Source organism: Ranitomeya variabilis, chromosome 7 (genome assembly GCF_051348905.1).
Source record: "Ranitomeya variabilis isolate aRanVar5 chromosome 7, aRanVar5.hap1, whole genome shotgun sequence".
NCBI lineage: Eukaryota > Metazoa > Chordata > Amphibia > Anura > Dendrobatidae > Ranitomeya > Ranitomeya variabilis.
Genome location: NC_135238.1, coordinates 230,128,235 through 230,150,023, shown reverse-complemented (window position 1 = coordinate 230,150,023; position 21,789 = coordinate 230,128,235). Strand labels below are relative to the sequence as shown.

At 44.4% G+C, this 21,789-nt stretch overlaps 1 protein-coding gene across 1 annotated transcript; it reads left to right on the top strand.

The window, feature by feature from the left end:
• Positions 1 to 2,677: 2,677 nt before the first annotated feature.
• On the top strand, positions 2,678 to 17,691 carry LOC143784614 (uncharacterized). Its single transcript, XM_077273077.1, has 2 exons — positions 2,678 to 2,810; positions 16,519 to 17,691. The coding sequence occupies exon 2, from the start codon at positions 16,529 to 16,531 to the stop codon at positions 17,564 to 17,566; it is 1,038 nt and encodes a 345-aa protein (XP_077129192.1). The 5' UTR covers positions 2,678 to 2,810; positions 16,519 to 16,528; the 3' UTR covers positions 17,567 to 17,691.
• Positions 17,692 to 21,789: the final 4,098 nt, after the last annotated feature.

Sequence of the window (21,789 nt, the reverse complement as noted above, 5' to 3'; positions counted from 1 at the left end):
CTCCGTGCATGAAAAAGTTAAAGGTATGGGTTTTCGGACAAAAGAAATTGGGTTTTCTTTTTTTCTAGCAAAAAGTTGCAAAACATTAAAAAAAAAAAACAGAAATGCGACGTCATCATATCGTCATGTAGAAAAAAGTGTCATGCTAATTATGCTGAATGATTATTTTTTTTCTTACAAACGAAGAATTACTGATTTTTTTTTTGGTTCTTTGGAACATTCTAACTCCCAAAAATGAAAAAATAAAGAAATAATGAGAATTTCTGATTTTTTTTTTTGTTCATCTGAACATTCCACGTCCAAAAAATTACAATAAAGAGTGATAAAAAAAAGTAAGACCATGTTAGCAATGAGTTTTTTTTATCAGGAGTTACAAAATCATGAGTTTTGAAGTCAAAACCGCTTCAGGAAATTCAATTTTTTTGGAGAGGTTTTTTTTTTTTTATATAAATTTTTATTAAGGATTTTTCACATTAACATTAACAAAGATGGCAAAGTAAATAGCGTCAATCAAGACAATGGTGCAATGTTTCACTTCTGAACTTAAAGGGATAATAGCATCATGACCATCAACTTTAAATCATGCATAGAAAAAATGAAAGTTCAGAGACGTCCATCTCATGAGAGTGATAACCAGAGAGAAAAAAAAAGAAAAGGGGGGGGGGGATTTTTCAATTATGCCTTGGAGAGGTTTTTTGAAGAGTTTTTTTTCTATTTTTTTCCTGAAGAGAGTTTGGAATAATTTTTTTTCTGAAAAGGTTTTTTTGCAGCTTCTTAATTTGACACTGCACAGTTTGGAGAGGTTTCCTTCAGGATCCATTTCAAAGAAGGGAAACAAGGGTCAGCAAAAAAAACCCTCATCATATGAACAACAAAATGAATTTGCTATAAAAGTGAATTGAAACAGTTTTCCAGGAGTTTTTGAAGCAATTTTTGAAGTGGATTTTTATACTATTTTCACTTCCAAAAAAAGTCAGAGAGAATATAGCATGAAGGTAAGTTTACATGGAGTCTTTTTCTGAGTTTTTTGAGCGGTTTTCTAGAAATCTCATCCACTTTGCTGGAAATCCCACGATGAGCTTTTACCATGACTGAGCAAAGTGGATGAGATTTCTACAAATCTCCTGCCCGCTTTGCGGAGCGTTTTTCAAATCCGCAACACGTTAATTTCTTTTGCGATTCACTGAGTTTTCTGTGCAGATTTTTCCCATAAACTTACATTAGATGCGGAAAATCCATAGGTAAAAAACTCACGTGTGTTTTATTGCATTTCCGCAACAGAAACGGATAAAAAATTCATCTAATGCGCACCGTAGGCTACTTTCACACATCAGGTTTTCAGTGTCAGGCTAAATCCGGCGAATGTTGGAAAAACTGGATCCGGCGCAGATTTTGAAAAACTGATGCGACGGGTCTGTTTTTTTAAGGGTCCGGCTAGCCTATCTAGATTATTGGATTAAAAAAAATTTGGAGCATGCTCAGTTTAAAAAACCGGATCAGGCCGCCGGATCCGCCTTTTTCCGGATCCGGCACCTTCCGGCTCCCATAGGCTTTCATTGTAGCAAACAGCCGGAAGCGCCGGATCCAGCGCTTCAGGCTTTTTCGCCGGAGACAAAAAACGTTGCAATGGACGTTTTTTTCAAGAAACCAGAAGCGGCAGATTTGCCGGATCCGGCAAAAACCGGACGAAACGCAATGTCATCCGGTGCAATCCGGCACTAAAGAAGTCTATGGGAAAAAACCTGATCCGGCGGCAACATTCGCCTGATCCGGTTTTTGGAAAATTAGCTGGATTTAGCCTGACACTGAAAACCTGATGTGTGAAAGTAGCCTAAGGGTATGTTTCCACGGTCAGGAAACGCTGCTTTTTTGACGCTGCGCAGAGCTGCAGCGTCAAAAAAGCAGCGTCCAGATGTTCCAGCATAGTGGAGGGGATTTTTTGAAATCCTGTCTCCACTATGCGTGGAAACCCGCATCCGACTTCCCTGCGACTCCGGACATGCTGCGCGTCTTTTCAGATCGCAGCATGTCCGTGTTCCTTGCGGCGACGCTGCGTCGCCGCAAGGAATAACACAGGGCCCTATGCGAGGGGTGCGATGATCCCGGATGTGTGCAATGAACACATCCGGCATCATCACGTCCCAGAAGGGGGCGGGGCTTAGCGCCGAGCGGCTTTGCCGCTCCGACGATACCGCCGGCCATCCTGACCGTGAACACATACCCTTAGAATACGCTGACACAAAAACAATCTTTTTTTTTTCCAGCATATTTATTGTAAAAGTAATATAACAAGAATAAGGCCACGTTCACACTATCAGTATTTGGTCAGTATTTTACTTCAGTATTTGTAGCCAAAACCAGGAGTGGGTGATAAATACAGTAGTGGTGCAGATGTTTCTATTATACTTTTCCTCTGATTGTTCCTCCCCTGATATTGGGTTACAAATACTGATATAAAATACTGACCAAATACTGATATAAAATACTGACCGTGTGCACATGGTCTTATCATTTTCTGCAGATGTCACTTTTGTATGTAACAAATGTCTGGACTCGAGGCTCCGCCCCCGATTTCCCTCCACATATCATAGGAAGAGCTGTCTGCACCGAGACCACACCCACTAATCGTCCAATCAGTCGCAGCGTTTACTAATGACCTGTAGATGAGCATTAGCTCAGCCAATCAGATGTCAGCCAGTGAGGAGCAGCGGTATAAGGAGGGCGGAGCGGTGGAGGCGGTGATGTGACCTGCAGTCTGTGGGGTAGGAGGAAGAAGGATTGGTCTCTGTGGCATCTGGAGGTAAAGGCCGGTGAGTGGATCCTATTGCTTCTTTACTTTTGCTGCTTGTAGTATTTTACTTATAGGGGGAAAATGTCATCAGAAAATAGTGTTGTTTAATCAGCATTTGTAGCATTAGCAATTTATTTTCATATCATTAACCCCTAAATGGCCTGTGATGTGTTACAGGTTGTGGCATCTGTAACTGGAGTGAGCTCTGATTGCTGCTATTGACTGTTTACTTGCTGCTGTCCTCAATCATTGCAGCATATAATGACACATTACTTGTGCACAGGCTGCCTGTGATATATATAGAAGTGAAGTTTAGCAGGTTGTAGTTCACTCTGATCTAGAATAGTGTGGGGTTTTTTTTTTTTGTTTGTTTGTTTTTTTTCCCCAGTACAGAAATTGACATGCTGCGGCTCATAAACTCGCTCTGTGGCTGAATTTGGTGTTAACTAGAAGCACAGCGGGCTTGTAATGCTGAATGCAGTGTAAATGTTGTGTAAACCACTACTGTTCCTGGTTGTGGGAATGCAGCCTTAAACCAGATGTTGCTCTTGTGCTGTCATTCCTTGGGCAGCGTGTGAACAGCTGATGATTCAGCTAATGCTTCTTCAATGAGGCCTTACTACACCTCTGCTGCCCCAATGTGAGTCTCGGGTGGCAACGAATGACCGGTCATCACACAGGTGGAGAACTGGGGAGATGTCTGAGAGCTGTAACTGCAGTGCCACCTCCACAACACTTGTGGGTTTTTTGTTTTTTTTTTATCCCTAAATTCTTGAGCTTGTCATTACTCAATAGATAGAGCAATAATCTGCATTTCAGTAAATGACTGTAAGCTTCAGAGATATTAACCTGACAACCAGTTTAAATGCTGCAATTGCCCTCAGCAGAAATTGATAGCAGCAGTTAAGAGGTTAACAGCAGCAATCAGAGTTCAGCTACCTAAGGGTATGTGTCCACGTTCAGGATGGCCGGTGCTTTGGACGGAGCGGAAAACTCACGCCGCCCCCTTCTGTAGACGTGATGATGTCGGATATGTTCATTGCACACATCCGGAATCATCGCACCCCACACATAGAGCCCTGTGTTTTACCATGCAGCGTCACTGCACGGTAAACGGACATGCTGCGTTCTAAAGATGCGCCGCATGTCTGGAAACGCAGGGCTGCCGGGTGCGTGTTCGCACACGTAGTGGAGACAGGATTTCATAAACTCCCCTCCAATATGCTGTAACATCTGGAAGCTGCGGCTCTACGCAGCATTCAATCCGCAGCTATTCCGGATGTAGTCTGGCCCGTGGACACATACCCCAAGAATCATCAGTTTGTCTGAATTCCGGTGTATGACTACGTTCACACATTGTATTTTTCTGCAGGCAAAATCTGCTCTAAAGAAGCTGTGGGTTCTTGCCTCTCGTGTGTGTTGATGGTGTTTGGGGCCCCCAAAACATCCTGATTTAACTTCCTAAAGATTTACAGCATAAACTGATACCTCTGTTTTTGCACTTACCCATTGTAACCTATGAGTGAAAGGAAAAAAAAAAACCCACTGAAGGGGGTGACATTCAGCTGTTCTTGAAATCAGTCAGGAGAATAAAACCTACAGCTATGTTCACATGTTGCATTTGGCTTTTGTTTTTTTTATGCGAATTGAAAACTCTCAGTATCAGCAGAAGCTGAGATTTCAGAATCCTGTGTTTTTTTTTTTTTGTTTTTTTTTTCACTGAATTTTAAATGCATCCTTTTATTAAACTGCAGCATGTCAATTCTTTCAGCATTTTTGCTTTTTTTTTTTTTTTTTTTAACCACACATCAATATATGCAAATAAACACAAGACACATCAGCTTCTTTACTGCCAAGAGACCAGGTTTTTTGTTTTTTTCTGCAAAAAAGAATGGAATACGTGAACATGGCCTACAATTGAAATCTTGCACAGGGTTCAGTTGTGAAGAAATCTGCTGCACAACTTTGGGGAACAAGTGTTCCTAGGAATTGTCATGATGATCATGCAGGCTGCTGCTGACAAACCAAATGCTCACTGGTCAGGTGCAAACTGTCTTCAGAGAGGAAGAGGACCAGAACTCTAGCGCCACCTATAGAAAGTAGTGATCCGAACCATCAATATCTACCCTTTAACCCCTTTCCAACTTTGGACATAATAGTCCTCCCTTTGATGTGAGGCCACATCTTTCCAGCACACGTCAGCTGTCTTGAATCGTAATCCACCCGACGCTATTAACCTGTTAAATGCCACTGTCTACGGCATTTAACATGCGCTTCCAGCAATCGTACTGGAAATCCACTCATCAGTGACCCCTGTCCCATGATCGTGCATCACCGATGGGTTGGCATGACAACCAGGGGTCCCCTGGAGAGCCCAGTGGTTGGCGCTCATAGCAAGTGAGTAATTCAGCTACATACAGGTGAACTGATCATCGCCTGCATGTAGCTGAGCCAATCGGGTTATGGCAGCTTCTAGTCTCCCATGGAGGTTATTGAAGCATGCTGAAAGTGGAAAAACGTCTTAAAAAATATATAAGTTCAAATCGCCTAATTCAAAATAATAAAACATAAAACCAACATGCATGTATTTGGCATCACCGCATTCAGAATCACCCGATCTATCAATAAAAAAAATTAACCCAATTGCTAAACGGCATAGCAAGAGTCAAAACACCAGAATTAAAAAAAAAAAAAAAAAAAAATTTTTGGTCACCGACATGGCATTAAAAATATATTAATCATATCTGCACCAAAATGGTATAATTAAAAACATCAGCACGGCAAGCAAAAAAATTAAGCCCTCACCTGACCCGAGATCACAAAAAATGGAGACGCTATGGGTATCGGAAAATGGTACTTGGTTTTTGGGTTTTTTAGTTGTTTGTTTCTCCCCTTCAACGAAGCTTGGAACTCTAGTTCACCACAAAGATAAAAAAAAATAAAAATCTATTCATGCTTGGTGTCTATGAACTCATAGTGACCTGGGGAATCATAATGGCAGGTCAGTTTTAGCATTTGGTGAACCTAGTAAAAAGCAAAACAAAAAATCAAGCTTGGGATTGCACTTTTTTTTGTAATTTCACCACACTTGGAAAAATTTTTTCCACTACACGATATGTTAATACCAATGATTTAGTTCAAAAGTGCAACTCTTCCTGCAAAAAATCAAGCCCTCCGATGGCTGTATTGACAGGAAAATAAGTTATTCCTCTGGGAAGGAGAGCAAAAACAAACGCAAAACTGATAATACCTCTGGTCATGAAGGGGGTTAACAAGCCTCATCAGGTGACTTGGAATAAAAGCCAAAATCTCAATTTGTAGACTGTTTTGGGGTACTGCCCTTCATCAGTGCAAAGTGAGATCTGGCTTGGCTGGGTGAGAGGCGTCTGACCAGGATCCAATGTGGAATGTTTGGGCTATGTGCACATGTATATTGGTCCACTGCAGATTTTTCCACAGCAGATTTGATAAATCTGCAGGGCAAAAAAACGCTGTGTTTTTGCTGCAGATTTATCGCAAATTTACCACTTTTTTTTTTTTGCAGTTTTACACCTGCGGTTTTCTATTGGAGCAGGTGTTAAGCCACTGCGGATTCCGCAGAAAGAAGTGACATGCTGCGGAATGTAAACCGCTGCATTTCCGTGCAGCTTTTTTATCCGCAGCATGTGCACAGCATTTTCTGTTTCCCATAAGTTTACATTGTACTATAAACTCATGGGAAACTGCTGCGGATCCGCAGCAAAATCTGCATCATGTGCACATAGCCTTATCCTTGTGGAGAGCGGCCTGCCATGCTAAGGTGAGGAGACATTTAAGCTGCAATGCTCCTCTTGGAAATGCAAAGTTTTCTCCACACCTCTCACCCAGCCAAACCAGGTATCACACTTTGCACTGATGAAGGGCAGCACCCCCAAGAGCCAAAATCTCAGTTTGCAGACACTTTTAAGTCATGTGGCAAGGCTCATTAATGGGTTGATTGCCTTTTTTTTTCTCTTTAAGGATCGCTGCTTCCAATAGGTTCCACTAGAGTTCTAGTCCTCTTCCCCTCTGAAGAGACAACTTGTAATTTTCCAGAAGTCTCCTCACCTTGACATGTTCTCCACAAGGAGAAACATCACACCATGGATCCTGCTTGTCAGGTGAAATTATCCTATGATGCAGAGAAGATTATTGTCCTCGACAGCATATCCTGTATAAACAGGACCTGCGCCATGGAGAACAATGGCAGCCTGGCAACTAACAAGCGTGCTGCCGGACAGCGGTCATTAAACACTGCAGTGTGGAAGCAGCTTTATTCTCTTGTGGCTTCAGCATCTTCTCTGAGAAGATGGTGCTTGGCAGGAGGAGGCTGAGCTCGGCCTGATAACCTAATCCTAATTTACAAGTGGGGTAAACTGACAGAAATGACCGCCTATCTGACTGGGAGACCTTTCTGGTGGTGTCACGTGGCGGCTGTACGATGCAGCAAACTCCTAACGGGAGCAGCGTCATGAATCGGGTGCGTCTTACGCCATTGCTCCCTCATCAAACTGATAACAGCTTGTCCTCATGAATTGGCTTCGTAGTAGAAGTGTAATAGTATGCAGGTACTGAGTATATCACCACGGAACAGACAGCTCAACAGTTGAGGGGTTTAATAACAGAAATCAGGTTCTCCTCACAGGGAGGAAGCAATGGGAAACAACTAGCAATAAAACAGGGCAAAAATATGGAGTCAAACAAGTAAGCAAGATTTTTTGAGAAAAGAACACTTATCAGTCTGAGGACTTGCTTGAAGGGTTGTCTTCTCCAACGTAGGCGCTGAGGGTGCATACTAAACCCCTATGTGCCAAATTAACCTATGCCTATGGTAGATATTTTAGTCGTATTCATCTATGCCTATTTTAGATTTTTTTTTTTACCGTTTCATTTTCTTAATTTAGTTTTCCTTTCCACTTCACTCTATTTGAAGCAGAGTAACCAATTTATGTACTTATGTATTTATTTTGACATAAAGTTGCTATACATGAATGTAGGGGTTCACTTTTTTGGAAACTGAATAACGGTTTTAAGCTTTTTTTTTTTTTTTTTTTTTTTTTTTTTTATTGGAATAAGTTCATATTAGTCCAACAAGGTTATCTTCCAAGTTTCGTTAAGATCTTTTTAGGGATTCAGTCTTTATGCGCCGCCATAGTCTGCCATACCTATAGTATTTTTTTTTTCTAAAGTTGTATTTTTTTTAATGTATTTTTCCTTTCCACTTCACTCTATTTAAAAATAAATTAGCGGAGGTTAAACTTTAATTGCGTTTTCAACAAGGCAAACCCATACATTTCTATATAGTAACTTTAAATTTTAAATAAACACTGAATCCCTAAGAAGATCTTGATGCAACTTTGAAAATAAGTTTGTCATTAATATGAACTTTTTCCAGCAAGAAAAACAGAGCTTAAAAATGTAATTCTGTTTTCAACAATGTTAATTCATACATTCCTATATAATAATTTTACATTTCAAATAAACAGTGAATCCCTAAGTAGATCTTTATCGAAAAATTTTGCCTTAGGCCGTCCTCACACTAGCGTGTTTTACGGACGTATGAGAGGTGCTGAAAATACGGATTGCATATGGTACAATGCTTGTCTATGCCCCAGCTCCTATCAGCCGTATTTTACTGATCCGTATATTATACGGTCTTCTACGGCCGTAGAAAATCACAGCATGCTGCGTTTGTCACCGTATTGGGCAAAAAAATACGCCAATGAAAGTCTATGGGGGTGAGAAAAATACGGATTACACACGGACCAGCAGTGTGACTTGCGAGAAATACGCAGCGGTGTTCTATAGAAAAGCCGGCAATTCAGTGCGGTGTACAGTAAAATCACACTGACTGGTTACATTAGAATAGCTAAAATAAATGTCTACACATAGTATAGGGGTGTATGTGTGTGTGTGTGTGTGTGTGTGTGTGTGTGTATATATATATATATATAGATGGTGGCCCGATTCTAACGCATCGGGTATTCTAGACTATGTATGGCCACGTAGTATGCTGCCCAGCCACGTTTGTCACAGTTTAAAAAATAAAAAATAAACATATTCTCACCTTTCTGAGGGCACCTTGTAGTCCACGGCAGCTTCCGGTTCCAGGGATGGTATGAGCGCAGGACCTGTGATGACGTCGCGGTCACATGACTGTGATCACGGTGATGCGCCCTCTGCTGGATGTCCTCATATGAACTCGAGCCTGGGAACTTTTCTTAAAATTTTCCCACGCTCGAGTTCATATGAGGACATCCAGCAGAGGGCGCATCACCGCGACTGAAGGTAACTACAGGTCATTGACCTACATTCCATTCATTCCCCGGGGTTATACAGGCAGGAGCACAGCTGCATTAGCAGAGCTTCTGCTTATAAAATTAGTTAACCCCTTCAGATTTACATCATGGGACGTGACAGAACGACGGAAGGTATGGGATATTGTTTTTTTATTTTACCTTTTTTACAGACCGAGGGTCTTCAGGTGGATTACCAGTATAATAAAATATTACAAAAACCTGTGTATTTATTTCATTAATATACTTTGTAATAATGTGTGTGTGTTTAACCATTTCATACTATTGGATTAATAATGGATACGTGTCATAATTGACGCCTCTCCATTATTAATCTGGCTTAATGTCACCTTACAATAGCAAGGTGACATTAACCCTTCATTACCCCATATCCCACCACTACAGGGGAGTGGGAAGAGAGTGGCCAAGTGCCAGAATAGGATCATCTTTCAGATGTGCCATTTCTGGGGTGACTGGGGGCAGATGTTATTAGCCAGGGGGAGGGCAATAACCATGGACCCTCTCTAGGCTATTATCTGCCCTCAGTCATTGGCTTTACCATTCTGGCGAAGAAAATTGCACGGGAGCCCACGCCAATTTTTTCCGCGATTTAACCCTTTAATTTAATAGCTAGAGCGCCCAAATTTTGCACATACACACTACTAACATTAGTAGTGTGGAATATGCAAAAAAAAAGGAATGTGAGATGGTTTACTGTATGTAAACCATGTGTCATATCATGTCGGGTTTGGGAGGAGATAGGAAAAGCCGGCAATTGAATTACCGGCTTTTCTCCTATCTAGCGCTGTATGAAATATTAACATATATAAATATGTGTCTCACTGACATTTTATTATATATATATATATATATATATATATATATATATATATATATATATATATATATATATATTTGTCTGTCTGTCCTGCAAATCCTACGTCTCTGGTCGAGGCCGCGACCAGTCAGCGACAGGCATTGTCCTCCACTGCTGTCAAGTGCCGCCATTGTGTTGTCTAAGGGTCTAATTGTCTGTCTGTCTCGGAAATCCCAACTTGCTGATTGGTCGAGGCCAGCCGGTCTCGACCAATCAGCGACGGGCACAGTCTGCAGCGAATTCTGGAATCATCATTGTCCTCCACTGCTGTCAAGTGCCGCCATTGTGTAGGGTGTGTGCCTGCGTCTCCCTGTATGGGCGGCATCTCCTTGTGTTTCTATCTTAGAATGGGTCGTAAATGAAAATACGCCAATGAGGATGACAGAAAAGCAGCAGCAAGAAAACGACAACATCGGGAACAGGAGACACCACAACAAACTGCCGCCCGACAAGCCGAGGGTGTGGAATCTCACAGACAACGTCGCCAACAGGAGACACCACAACAAACTGCTGCTAGACAAGCCCAGGATGCGGCATCTCACAGACATCTTCGCCAACCGGAGACACCACAACAAACTGTTGTACGACAGGAACAACATGATCGCCAAATTCATAAAAAAACGAATGCTCTAACAACTAAGGCACGACCAGGACAATATTCAACAACTTGCACATTACGTAACAGACAATGAATGTACAATTCATGAACACTACTGTGGGAATATGAATGCAGTTTGCTCTAAATGCGACTCTCTGAATTTCATTGATGAAAAACCATCTGACAATCAGTTTACTCAATGCTGCCAAAAAGGAAAAGTTATGCTACCGAGACCTCACTACTCAGATCTGTTTGAGCAGTTAATGAAAGGAATGCGTCATCACAAGTCCTGCGCGGAAAGGACCTGCCGTGACGTCACGGTCATGTGACCGCAACACGGTCATGTGACCGCGACGTCATCACAGGTCCTGCGCGACAAGGACCTGTCGTGACGTCACGTGACCGCAACGTCATCACACCCTGGGACCGGATGCTGCCGCCTGCACCCCACACAGGCGACAGAGCTACAACACGCCTGCGGAAGGTGAGTATATGTTTATTTTTTTAACCTGTGTCATACATGGCTGGGCAATATACTACGTGGCTGGGCAATATACTACGTGGCTCTGTGCAATATACTACGTGGCTCTGTGCTGTATACTACATCACTGGGCAATATACTATGTAACTGGCCTATATACTATGTAAGTGGCCAATATACTACGTAACTGGGTAATATACTATGTGGCTCTGTGCTGTATACTACATCACTGGGCAATATACTACGTGGGCTGTGCAATATACTACGTGGACATAAATATTCTAGAATACCCGATGCGTTAGAATCGGCCACCATCTAGTATACTATATAATTGTCTAAGGGTCACTTCCATCTGTCTGTCTGTCACGGTTATTCATTTGCTGATTGGTCTCGCAAGCTGCCTGTCATGGCTGCCGCGACCAATCAGCGACAGGCACAGTCCGGAAGAAAATGGCCGCTCCTTACTCCCCGCAATCAGTGCCTATCGCCCGCATACTCCCCTCTGGTCACCGCTAACACAGGGTTAATGGCGGCGGTAACGGACCCCGTTATGCCGCGGGTAACGCACTCCATTACCGCTGCTAATAACCCTGTGTGTCCCCAACTTTTTACTATTGACGCCGCCTATGCGGCATCAATAGTAAAACATGTAATGTTAAAAACAATAATAAAAAAAAATACTATACTCACCCTCCGTAGTCGCTCGCGCCGGCCGTCATCTTCCATTGCAGGTTCCGGTGGCAAAGATGGTATGGGAGGAAGGACCTGCCATGACGTCACGGTCATGTGACTGCGACGTCATCACAGGTCCTGCGCTCATACCATCCCTGGGACCGGAAGCTGCCGTGGACTACAAGGGGCCCTCGGAAAGGTGAGTATATGACAGACAAACCTGGCTGGGCAATATACTACGTGACTGGCCAATATACTACATGGCTCTGTGCTGTATACTACGTTGCTGTGCAATATACTACGTAACTGGGCAATATACTACGTGGCTCTGTGCTGTATACTACGTCACTGGGCAATATACTGCGTGGCTGGGCAGCATACTGCGTGGCTGGGCAGCATACTACCTGGCTGGGCAATATACTACGTGGACATACATATTCTAGAATACCCGATGCGTTCTAATCGGGCCACCATCTAGTAAGTGTGTGTGTGTGTGTGTGTATATATATAATATATATATTACACCCCTATACTATGTGTAGACATTTATTTTAGCTATACTAATGTAACCAGTCAGTGTGATTTTACTGTACACCGCACTGAATTGCCGGCTTTTCTATAGAACACCGCTGCGTATTTCTCGCAAGTCACACTGCTGGTCCGTGTGTAATCCGTATTTTTCTCACCCCCATAGACTTTCATTGGCGTATTTTTTTGCCCAATACGGTGACAAACGCAGCATGCTGTGATTTTCTACGGCCGTAGAAGACCGTATAATATACGGATCAGTAAAATACGGCTGATAGGAGCTGGGGCATAGACAAGCATTGTACCATATGCAATCCGTATTTTCAGCACCTCTCATACGTCCGTAAAACACGCTAGTGTGAGGACGGCCTAAGGCAAAATTTTTCGATAAAGATCTACTTAGGGATTCACTGTTTATTTGAAATGTAAAATTATTATATAGGAATGTATGAATTAACATTGTTGAAAACAGAATTACATTTTTAAGCTCTGTTTTTCTTGCTGGAAAAAGTTCATATTAATGACAAACTTATTTTCAAAGTTGCATCAAGATCTTCTTAGGGATTCAGTGTTTATTTAAAATTTAAAGTTACTATATAGAAATGTATGGGTTTGCCTTGTTGAAAACGCAATTAAAGTTTAACCTCCGCTAATTTATTTTTAAATAGAGTGAAGTAGAAAGGAAAAATACATTAAAAAAATACAACTTTAGAAAAAAAAATACTATAGGCATAGGTATGGCAGCGCATAAAGACTGAATCCCAAAAAAGATCTTAATGAAACTGGGAAAGTAACTTTCTGTCACTAATATGAACTTATTCCAATAAAAAAAACGGAGCTTAAAACGGTTATTCGTAATACTTACCAAAGTGATGATGGGAGAGCCTGGTGTTGCAGCTTGACTTCTGTAAGATATGCCCCAGCTAGCATGTCCACTTACTCTGCATTCTCTGGTTGCTAGGGTACTGGATGTGTGAGAGTAGGGTTTATATACTATCTCAAGGTAGACAATATTAACATTAGCTTCTAGCCTATAGGTACCATCACATTAAGCGACGCTGCAGCGATATAGACAACGATGCCGATCGCTGCAGCGTCGCTGTTTCGTCGTTGTGTGGTTGCTGCAGAGCTGTCACACAGACAGCTCTCCAGCGACCAACGATGCCGAAGTCCCCGGGTAACCATCGGGTTACTAAGCGCAGGGCCGCGCTTAGTAACCCGATGTTTACCCTGGTTACCATTGTAAATGTAAAAAAAACCCAAACACTACATACTTACATTCCGGTGTCTGTCGGGTCCCCCGGCGTCCGCTTCCCTGCACTGTGTAAGCGCCGGCCGTAAAGCAGAGCGGTGACGTCACCGCTGTGCTTTGCTTTACGGCCGGCGCTGACTCCGCGTCACACACACCGATTCAGCGGGTGATCCAGCGACGAAATAAGGTGCTGGCCTTCTAGCTCCGACCAACGATGTCACAGCAGGATCCTGATCGCTGCTGCATGTCAAACACAAAGATATCGCTATCCAGGACGCTGCAACATCACGGATCGCTATCGTTATCGTTAAGTTGTTCAGTGTGAAGGTACCTTTATCTCACTCAAAACATCACCCTCCCTCTCGCAGTTCAGGTACACAGAGAAGGGAGTTGTAAGGCTATGTGCACACGTTCAGTATTTATCGCGTTTTTTTCGCTATAAAAACGCTTACATATGGTTCTCAATCGTTTCTATGTAATCCGCAAAACTTGTACAAATGTTGCGAATTTTTTTTTTTTTTTTTTTTCAGCGAAAAAACGAATCGCGGGAAAAAAAGCAACATGTTCATTAATTTTGCGGAATCGCTGATTTCCCGCACACTGTACAAAATCTACCATAGGCATAGGTACAGACAAAAATGACTAAAAAATCTGGCATAGGTATAGACAAATATGACACATAGGGTTTTAGTATTTTCCGGCGCTGAGAAACAGTGGCACTTGTCGTCCCTCTGTCTATGGGCTGAGTAGTCTCTAGGAGCCTGGGGTTTCGGGAGTTAATGTGGTATGCACAGGCTCTGAGTCTTTAGCTTGCACAGCCAGGAATCAGGGGCTCTGCGCTGTTAAGTCTCTGTACCAGGAATCAGTCTCTGTACTGATTCCGTGGGGACCAGGGAGTAGAAGTCTCTGCATGGGCCAATGTCTCTACATGGGTCTCAAAGTGCCCCTCTCCAGTCACAGCAGAGTCTGCTTTCATGTACTCACAAGATGTGGTCTTTCTGGGCAGTCTCCCTGTACTTGTCCTCAGACCGGGAGCGCTCTCTCTCCCGGAGCGCAGCTGCACCCTGCTCTGACCACTGCTCTATCCCTTGCGCCCATGCCTTTTCTGCTCTCTGCCTGCTTCCTTCCTGTCCCAGTCTCTAAGTCTGCCCACTGGGGAACCTGCAGCACAGCTCAATGGTTCCAGGCACAGAGCCGAAAAGGTAACCGCCCCCAGACTCTTCTGGTGTTTCACCTCCTTACAGAAGCGGCAGAAAAGGGAAGAACATGTGGTGTAATAAGTGACCTATAGTGGTAAACACTCAGGACAAACAACCTTGGGTCTTTTCCAGAGACAAAACCTTTTATAAAGATCGCAATAACCCTTCGTTAATGAGAATTGTTTAATAGATTTTGTAAACTCAAGCAATTAATGTTTTCTAGTTGCTAACTTTCTCAGCTGTAAAGTCATAACTTCTATTTGTTTCCTTGGAGACCGACCTCTGCTGCATACAGAATGCAGTGCTGTCCAGCTTTGTTCTACTGGTCTTGTAAGCGCTGCTTATGGAGCGCCCCCACACCGCCGCAGGGCCGAGGGGTACCCGGAGCCGGGCCTCTAGGTCTCAGTCCTGGGGTTGTCACGGTGCTAGACCCGGTCCGTGGCCCTGTCTGTCAGTGGGGGACGTCCGGTGCAATAAGTGATGTTGTAGCGGTGCAGTTGTGGGGTGCAGGTCGCGGTAAATAACGAGGACACCAGGTTGCAGTCTCTTTACCTCTTTACTGAAGCTCTCTGGGTCCTCAGTCCGGAATACGGCTCACCAGGCTGCGCAAGTCCGGCCGGTCCAATGGCACTTCCAGAGCTCTCCTTGCAGGTGGAAATCGGTGCCTTCCTTCTAGCGCTATGTGTTGCAGTCCTTCCCTGCTGTGCTTACGGAAAGTACCCCACAACTGTTGTGTCTGTTTCTCGTGTTCCCTCACAACAACTTAATTCGCAATGATCTTCCTCGTCCCTCCAGATACTATGGTAGGAACGCACCCGTATGACGGGGAGGCTCGGAGATCTTCCGGGACTCTATCTGCGCCCCTCTCCTGTTGGTACCCCCCTTTGCCTTCCTGGGTGATGCGTGAGACAGTCCGCCTCAAGCTAACTGCCCTGCCGTAGGTCTGAGGTATGGCTTGAAACTCTTTACCTCCTCGGCGTTCCGGCCACCGGTAGTGCGCCTCAGTAAGGTGCTGCCTCTTTCAGCACAACCCTCACTGGTATCTCCTTTCGCTTGATTTCGTTTCTCACTCAGCACAATCTATCTCGCTTCTTAGTCCTTCCTTGGGCACCGCCGCTATGCTGAGCAGGCACGGTCCCTTTACGTTCTTTCCATGCCAAGCCTCTGCCAGGATCCCACCCCTGGCAGAGACCCTACAGTCTCTCCCTTCACAACACCCTCTGCCACCAGGTGTTGCTCCGTTCAATCCCGTCAGCGTTCTCTCTAACTTTCTGCCTGACCCCCAGTTTACCCACTATGGTGGGGAGTGGCCTAATGAATAGCACCCTTAGCTCCCCCGGAGGCCCAGCTGTGAAATGTCTTGGTGACTGTGATACCTGCTCAGAGAACTCCTTCCGTGCCATCGAACGCAGCATGGCCCCCCTTAGTGGCTGAACCATGCTACTGCAATGACCAGGACTCTGGGGCGCTGCACTTACGTGCTTGTTTACAAGCCTGTGTGACAATGCCCATCTATGAAGCTGTGAATAACACTTCAAAACTTTATTACTTATTCCACAAACCCACCGAACATTGCACTAATGTGTTTGATCTAGCACCATGTAATCATAAGTCAAAAAGAATTCTACTTTTTTCAAGCAGAAACTCCAAGAACTGAGATGTCAACACTTTTCCATAGGGAGAAAATGGTACCATGTGAACTATATGCATGTATTCCTATTGACATATTAAAGGCTTATTCAAACATTACATTTGTTTTCGTGGAGAAAAACTTTAACTTATAATTTTTTTTATTTTATTTTTTAGGTTCGCAATCATGAGTGGAAAAATTGTCCCCAAGAACCTGGCCAAGGGGGTGGATATCTGTGGTGTGAACAAACATTATTACGTTGTCCGTTCAGATCTTGGTTGCTACATGAGATCGACCAGCTTCCACCGTGGAGAAGATATTGAGGTCTTCAACTTGCATCCTTCTTGCAGAGGAGGGGATCATTACGTGGCTTATAAAGACGACGAGTTCTATATAATCAAAGGAGATCAATATCGTCATGTTTCAAACCTGACCACAGGTGCAGACGCCATCATCTACCCCCTACACCCCAACTGCCGAGGAGGAGACCACTACCTGTCATCTTTTGGTTACTTCTATATCGTCTACCAGGACCGAGGCGTCTACCGTAAAACCTGGAACTTGTGTGATGATAGAGATGGCATAGAATATCCTCTGCACCCAAACTCTAGGAATGGACTTTACTATTTTGCTATTGCTGATTACTATTTATTTGTGAAGCCTCATGAGAAGGAGGGGGGGATTCAATACTTAAGAAGCACTAGCTTAAGCACAGATGACGCCTCTGAGACCTTCTCCTTCCATCCCAGCATCGTCCCCTTCCTTCCAGGGGGTTTAGGTATTTCCAATGGGTCAGCTTATGGTGAATGGTCATGCATCGAGACCATCAGCAATGATTCAGAGACTCCTATTGAGTGGAAGAAGAGCGTCACCAAGAAGATCGGGTATGAAAAGGAGAAGATATCTAATATAGAGTGCAACTGGAAGGTGTGCCCTACATGCTCGTCAGAAACTGGTGGTCTGGCATGTTTAATCACCCAGTGTCAGTTCTCTCTGACTACTGAATATGGTGGAACCGGTGTCAACACTGAGAAAGAAACATGGAATGAAGCCACTGAAATTGAGGAGACCATCGCTGTGACTCTGCAACCTCATAGGAAAATGTACGTCTGGTCCTTCCAGCTTGGCCTGGGTAAAGAGCCTGTGCTGCACTGCCGTGATATGAAATTATCAGATAAAGCAGACCCACCAACTGAGATTCCATTACCTTCTGCTAAGCATTAGTTATCAAATGGGCAACAGTTTCTGGAGAGCAAGAAAATTGTTGGGTATGAACCTGCTCAGTAAGGAGCTTTGCTTTGGTCAGTTTCTGTCAATAAGTAAATCAATAAATAAAAGCTTTGATCCACTGTTGCTTTACTGTAATGCAAGAGGTGAACTTGGCTAAAACCAGGGGCCACAGTCATAACATTCCCCCTGGGATTTGGCAGCAGGGCTGGGACAAGACATTACTCAGTTCCTGGGCAGAGCTCACTTTATACTGTGGGTGATGGGGAGTTGTACATCAGCTGCTTCCCAGTCACCATCGGTGGAAGTCGGCTCTAAGGTTCAGGCCTTGGATACTACAGGTAACTGCGGCATCTAATGGCTAACCAGAGAAGGTCTCCTCTGTGGTGTGAGCACTAGGATGACAATCACAGGGTGTCGATGGGTTCACATGACAGCTGAGGGCACAGGACTTCAGACTGCTGAATGTACAATATTGAAGTGGGGTACATGGTACCAGGGATGTGGCTGGTCCATGGCCCCGGGTGCCCAATTAAAAGGGATATTGATTATAGTTTGTGCTCATGACACCACCTGCGGTATTTGGTTAGTGGGGACCGACACTGCTTAAGGCTATGTGCACACGTTGCAGATTTGACTGGAATTTTCTGTGCAGATTCTGCATTTCTTGGCAGAAAATGCAGGTCAGAATCTGCACTTTTTTGGGGGTATGTGCACATGTTGTGGCTTTTTTTTTTTTCCCCATTGATTTACATTGTACTGTAAACCAATTGCGGATCTGCAGCAATTCTGCACAGGAAAAAAACAGCAGTTCTGCAGGTAATCTGCAACGTGTGCACATAACCAAAGGTGGTCCTCTGGGGTGATGTTATGGCAACCAGATGGTATAACTTCCCACAGGTGAAGTAGGTCCCCAGGGCTCCCGGTGTATAGGTGAATGGTGCAGTAAGAACGAGGACACAGGTTTGCAGTCTCTTTACCTGGCTTACTGAAGCTTCAGGCAACACCAGTCCAGGGCACCAGATCACAGGTACAGGCAGGGTCCGGCCGGCTTGGAAGCAAATCCAGAGTTCCCCCTTTACCAGGTGGAGTTAAAAGCCTTCCTCTAGCGCAGTGGTGTTGTAGTCCCTCACTGCCTATAGCTTCTGGTAAGGTCCTCAGTTCCCCTCTGTCCCCCATATAGGTTAGGACACAAACCCGTATGACAGGTGACTCCAGCTTTTTTTTTTTTTTTTTTTTTTTTTTTTTTAGGGTCTCTATCACAACCCAGGCCCTGTGCCTCCTGGGTGTAAAGGCGGACAGGTAACTTAAAGTTCAGCTGTCCTGCCAGTTTCAGCTATGTCTTAGAGTCCAACACTGCCTCAGTCTTCCAGCTACCAGAATCTGCGCTAGCCGGGGAGGTAGCCAAATCACTGCTCTGCTCCCCCTGGTGTCACTCTCCTGTGCCTTTTCTCTCCTGCACATTTTCCACAAGCTGTCCTTTCCTTCTGTTTCCCTTCTCCAGGAGCTGTAGCGACTCCGGCTACACGGCCCCTTCAGTCTTTCTGACACTCACTGTATGACTGCATTCTCCTCCATCCTCTGACAGACTCCTTCCTCCTCCAGTCTGCTTCAGACTGCTCATAACTTCCCCTCCAGCCAGACAATCTTAGGGAATGTGCACACGATGCGAAAAACACTGCGTGTCCGCAGCAGTTTCCAATGAGCTTACAAAACAATGTAAACCTATGGGAAATAAAAACCGCTGTGCACATGCTGCAGAAAAAAACACGTAAATGCAGCGGTTTACATTCCACAGCATGTCACTTCTTTCTGCGGATTCCGCAGCAGTTTTACAGCTGCTCCTATAGAAAACCACAGTGAAATCCGCATTAAAACCACAGTAAATCTGCAGCAAAAAACGCAGCAGTTTTGCCCTGCAGAAAAATACAGTGGACCATTATGTGTGTGTGCTTAGCCTAAAGGAAGTTCCCCCTTAATCTGGGCTGAGAGCTCCCCCTTCTGGCCTGGAGTATTAACATGTGTATGATTTCCCTAATCGAAGGGGTCTTTTATCGCTTCCAAGTGTGACATCACTCTCCCTGTGAGGAAAGCAATGCAACTATGACGACCAGGACTCTGGGGTGTCACAGAAGAACCTGTCGTCACATTTCAGGTCACTTTTAAAGGGAATCTGTCACCCCAAAATGGGCCTATAAACGAAGGCCACCAGCATATCTACAGCGTTATCTAATGCTGTAGATAATCCCCTGATGTAACCTGCAAGATAAGACAAACGAGTTAGATTACTCACCCAGGGGCAGTCCTGGATGGGGGTCTGGCACATCCCATCTTCATACGATGTCCTCTTCCTGCGCAGGTGTACTTTGTTTTCCCTGTTGAGGGCAGAGCAAAGTACTGCAGTGCGCAGGTGCTGGGACTCTCTGACCTTTCCTGGCGCCTGCGCACTGCAGTACTTTGCTTTGCCCTCAACAGGCCAGACAAAGTACACCTGCGCAGGAGCCACGGCAGAAAAACAAGAGGACATCATCGCATAAAGATGGGAGGTGCCGGACCGTGACACCCATTGGACCAGAACCGCCCCTGGGTGAGTATAATCTAATTAGCTTCTTATCATCAGGGGATTATCTACAGAATGCTGTAGATTCCCCCCCCCCCCCCCCCCCCCAGATGCCGGTAGCTTTAGTTTATAGGCCAATTGTGGGGTGACAAATTCCCTTTTAAAAGGCTCGGCCTTGTTGGCTCATTAGTTCTGACAACCCTTTCAGTTTTACAAATAAACCCAGTGTGCATCTCTAAATCTTCCCACTAAGGTAACAGAACCTAAACGGGGCAGAAGTATAGACCCCCTACCTAATTGGATCCCAAAAAAATGAGGGCTAGACAAGTAGGGGAAAGGGGCAACATAGTGAAGCTACAGGACCCCCCCCCCCCCCCCCATATAACATGACTTCAATTTATTCAGATTAAAATTGCTTAATGGTGTCACCCATACATGATCTAATGTATAAGGGACAAATAACAGTATGTGGTGGGGAGTTACTTATAAACTGGAGACCACAGACTAAAAATGGCAGCTAACAGCTGTCGCCTGCATAGGCCACAATGTGTGAACATGCTGCAGGCTAACGATGACCATCAGCTTTGCATCATAAATGTAATGCTGTCCCTCTAATACCACTAACTCATATTTCTCTAAGATATAAATCACTCGTCCCACCGGCCAGACAGAACATCTATATATGGTAGCAGGACCGAACTTGCTAATCTCCCCTTTTCCTGATGTGTTTCACCTCATAGTAGGTCGGGGACATGTTAGGTGTGATGTCCAGTCATATACTTGACTGTATAGGGACAGACATCATTACTTGGATGTCAACTTCCATTGCGAAGCAGGACATACATAATCTTTGGTCATATGACTGTGTATTTCACTAATAACACAAACTGTCATTTTTAAATGGATGTCCACTAGTTTACAACTGAATGGTAAAGCCATGCATAAATATCATTAGTCCCCTCCGAGTCTAGTGCCATGTCAGGGATGCCACTGTACACGGTACCAGAGTGGACTACTCCTAGATGGAGCAATGGCTGAGAAGGAATAATGGGTCAGGTCACTGGGAACCTTCAGTTACCATACACTTTCCCCTGCAGCCTTGCATGTTCAGAGGTCCATAGACGACCCCCCCCCCCCCCCCCCCTCCATGACAATATGGCGTAGGTACTCGTGTGGTGTATGGCTGAGGGTTATACACCTGACAGGGTATGATTGATGTATCTTACAGTGGCCAAGCTTTCTGTCAGGAAAAGTCTTTCCTTCTCAAATTACACACAAAACTCCACAATACAATGTTTGCACAGTAACTGCCTCTAGGCAGAAGGTGATGGTGGTGATAGTAGTTGGTGCATTTGAGCCCCAGTCAGGGCCGGACTGGGACTAAAATTCAGCCCTGGCATTAGAAGTTACACAGGCCCACTTGTCACATGGTGACTCTATAATATCTTTCTACACTTGTAGGTTACAAGAAGCGAGGGGAGTGTAACACAACTATATAACATATACAGCTCAGTCCTAATTATTGCTTTTAGTTGCAGTACCAAGAAAAGCTGCTACTGCTAAGGGGCGCCCAAATAAAGGTGTAGGTGAGGGTTTGTCAAGTGTTCGTGACGCCACCTGTGGTATTCGGTCAGGGTGACCGACGCTGCGAGTCCGCTGG

What these genes read in the sequence shown, in the direction of transcription:
- LOC143784614 (XM_077273077.1), top strand. Translation starts at nt 16,529, where the DNA reads ATGAGTGGAAAAATTGTCCCCAAGAACCTGGCCAAGGGGGTGGATATC.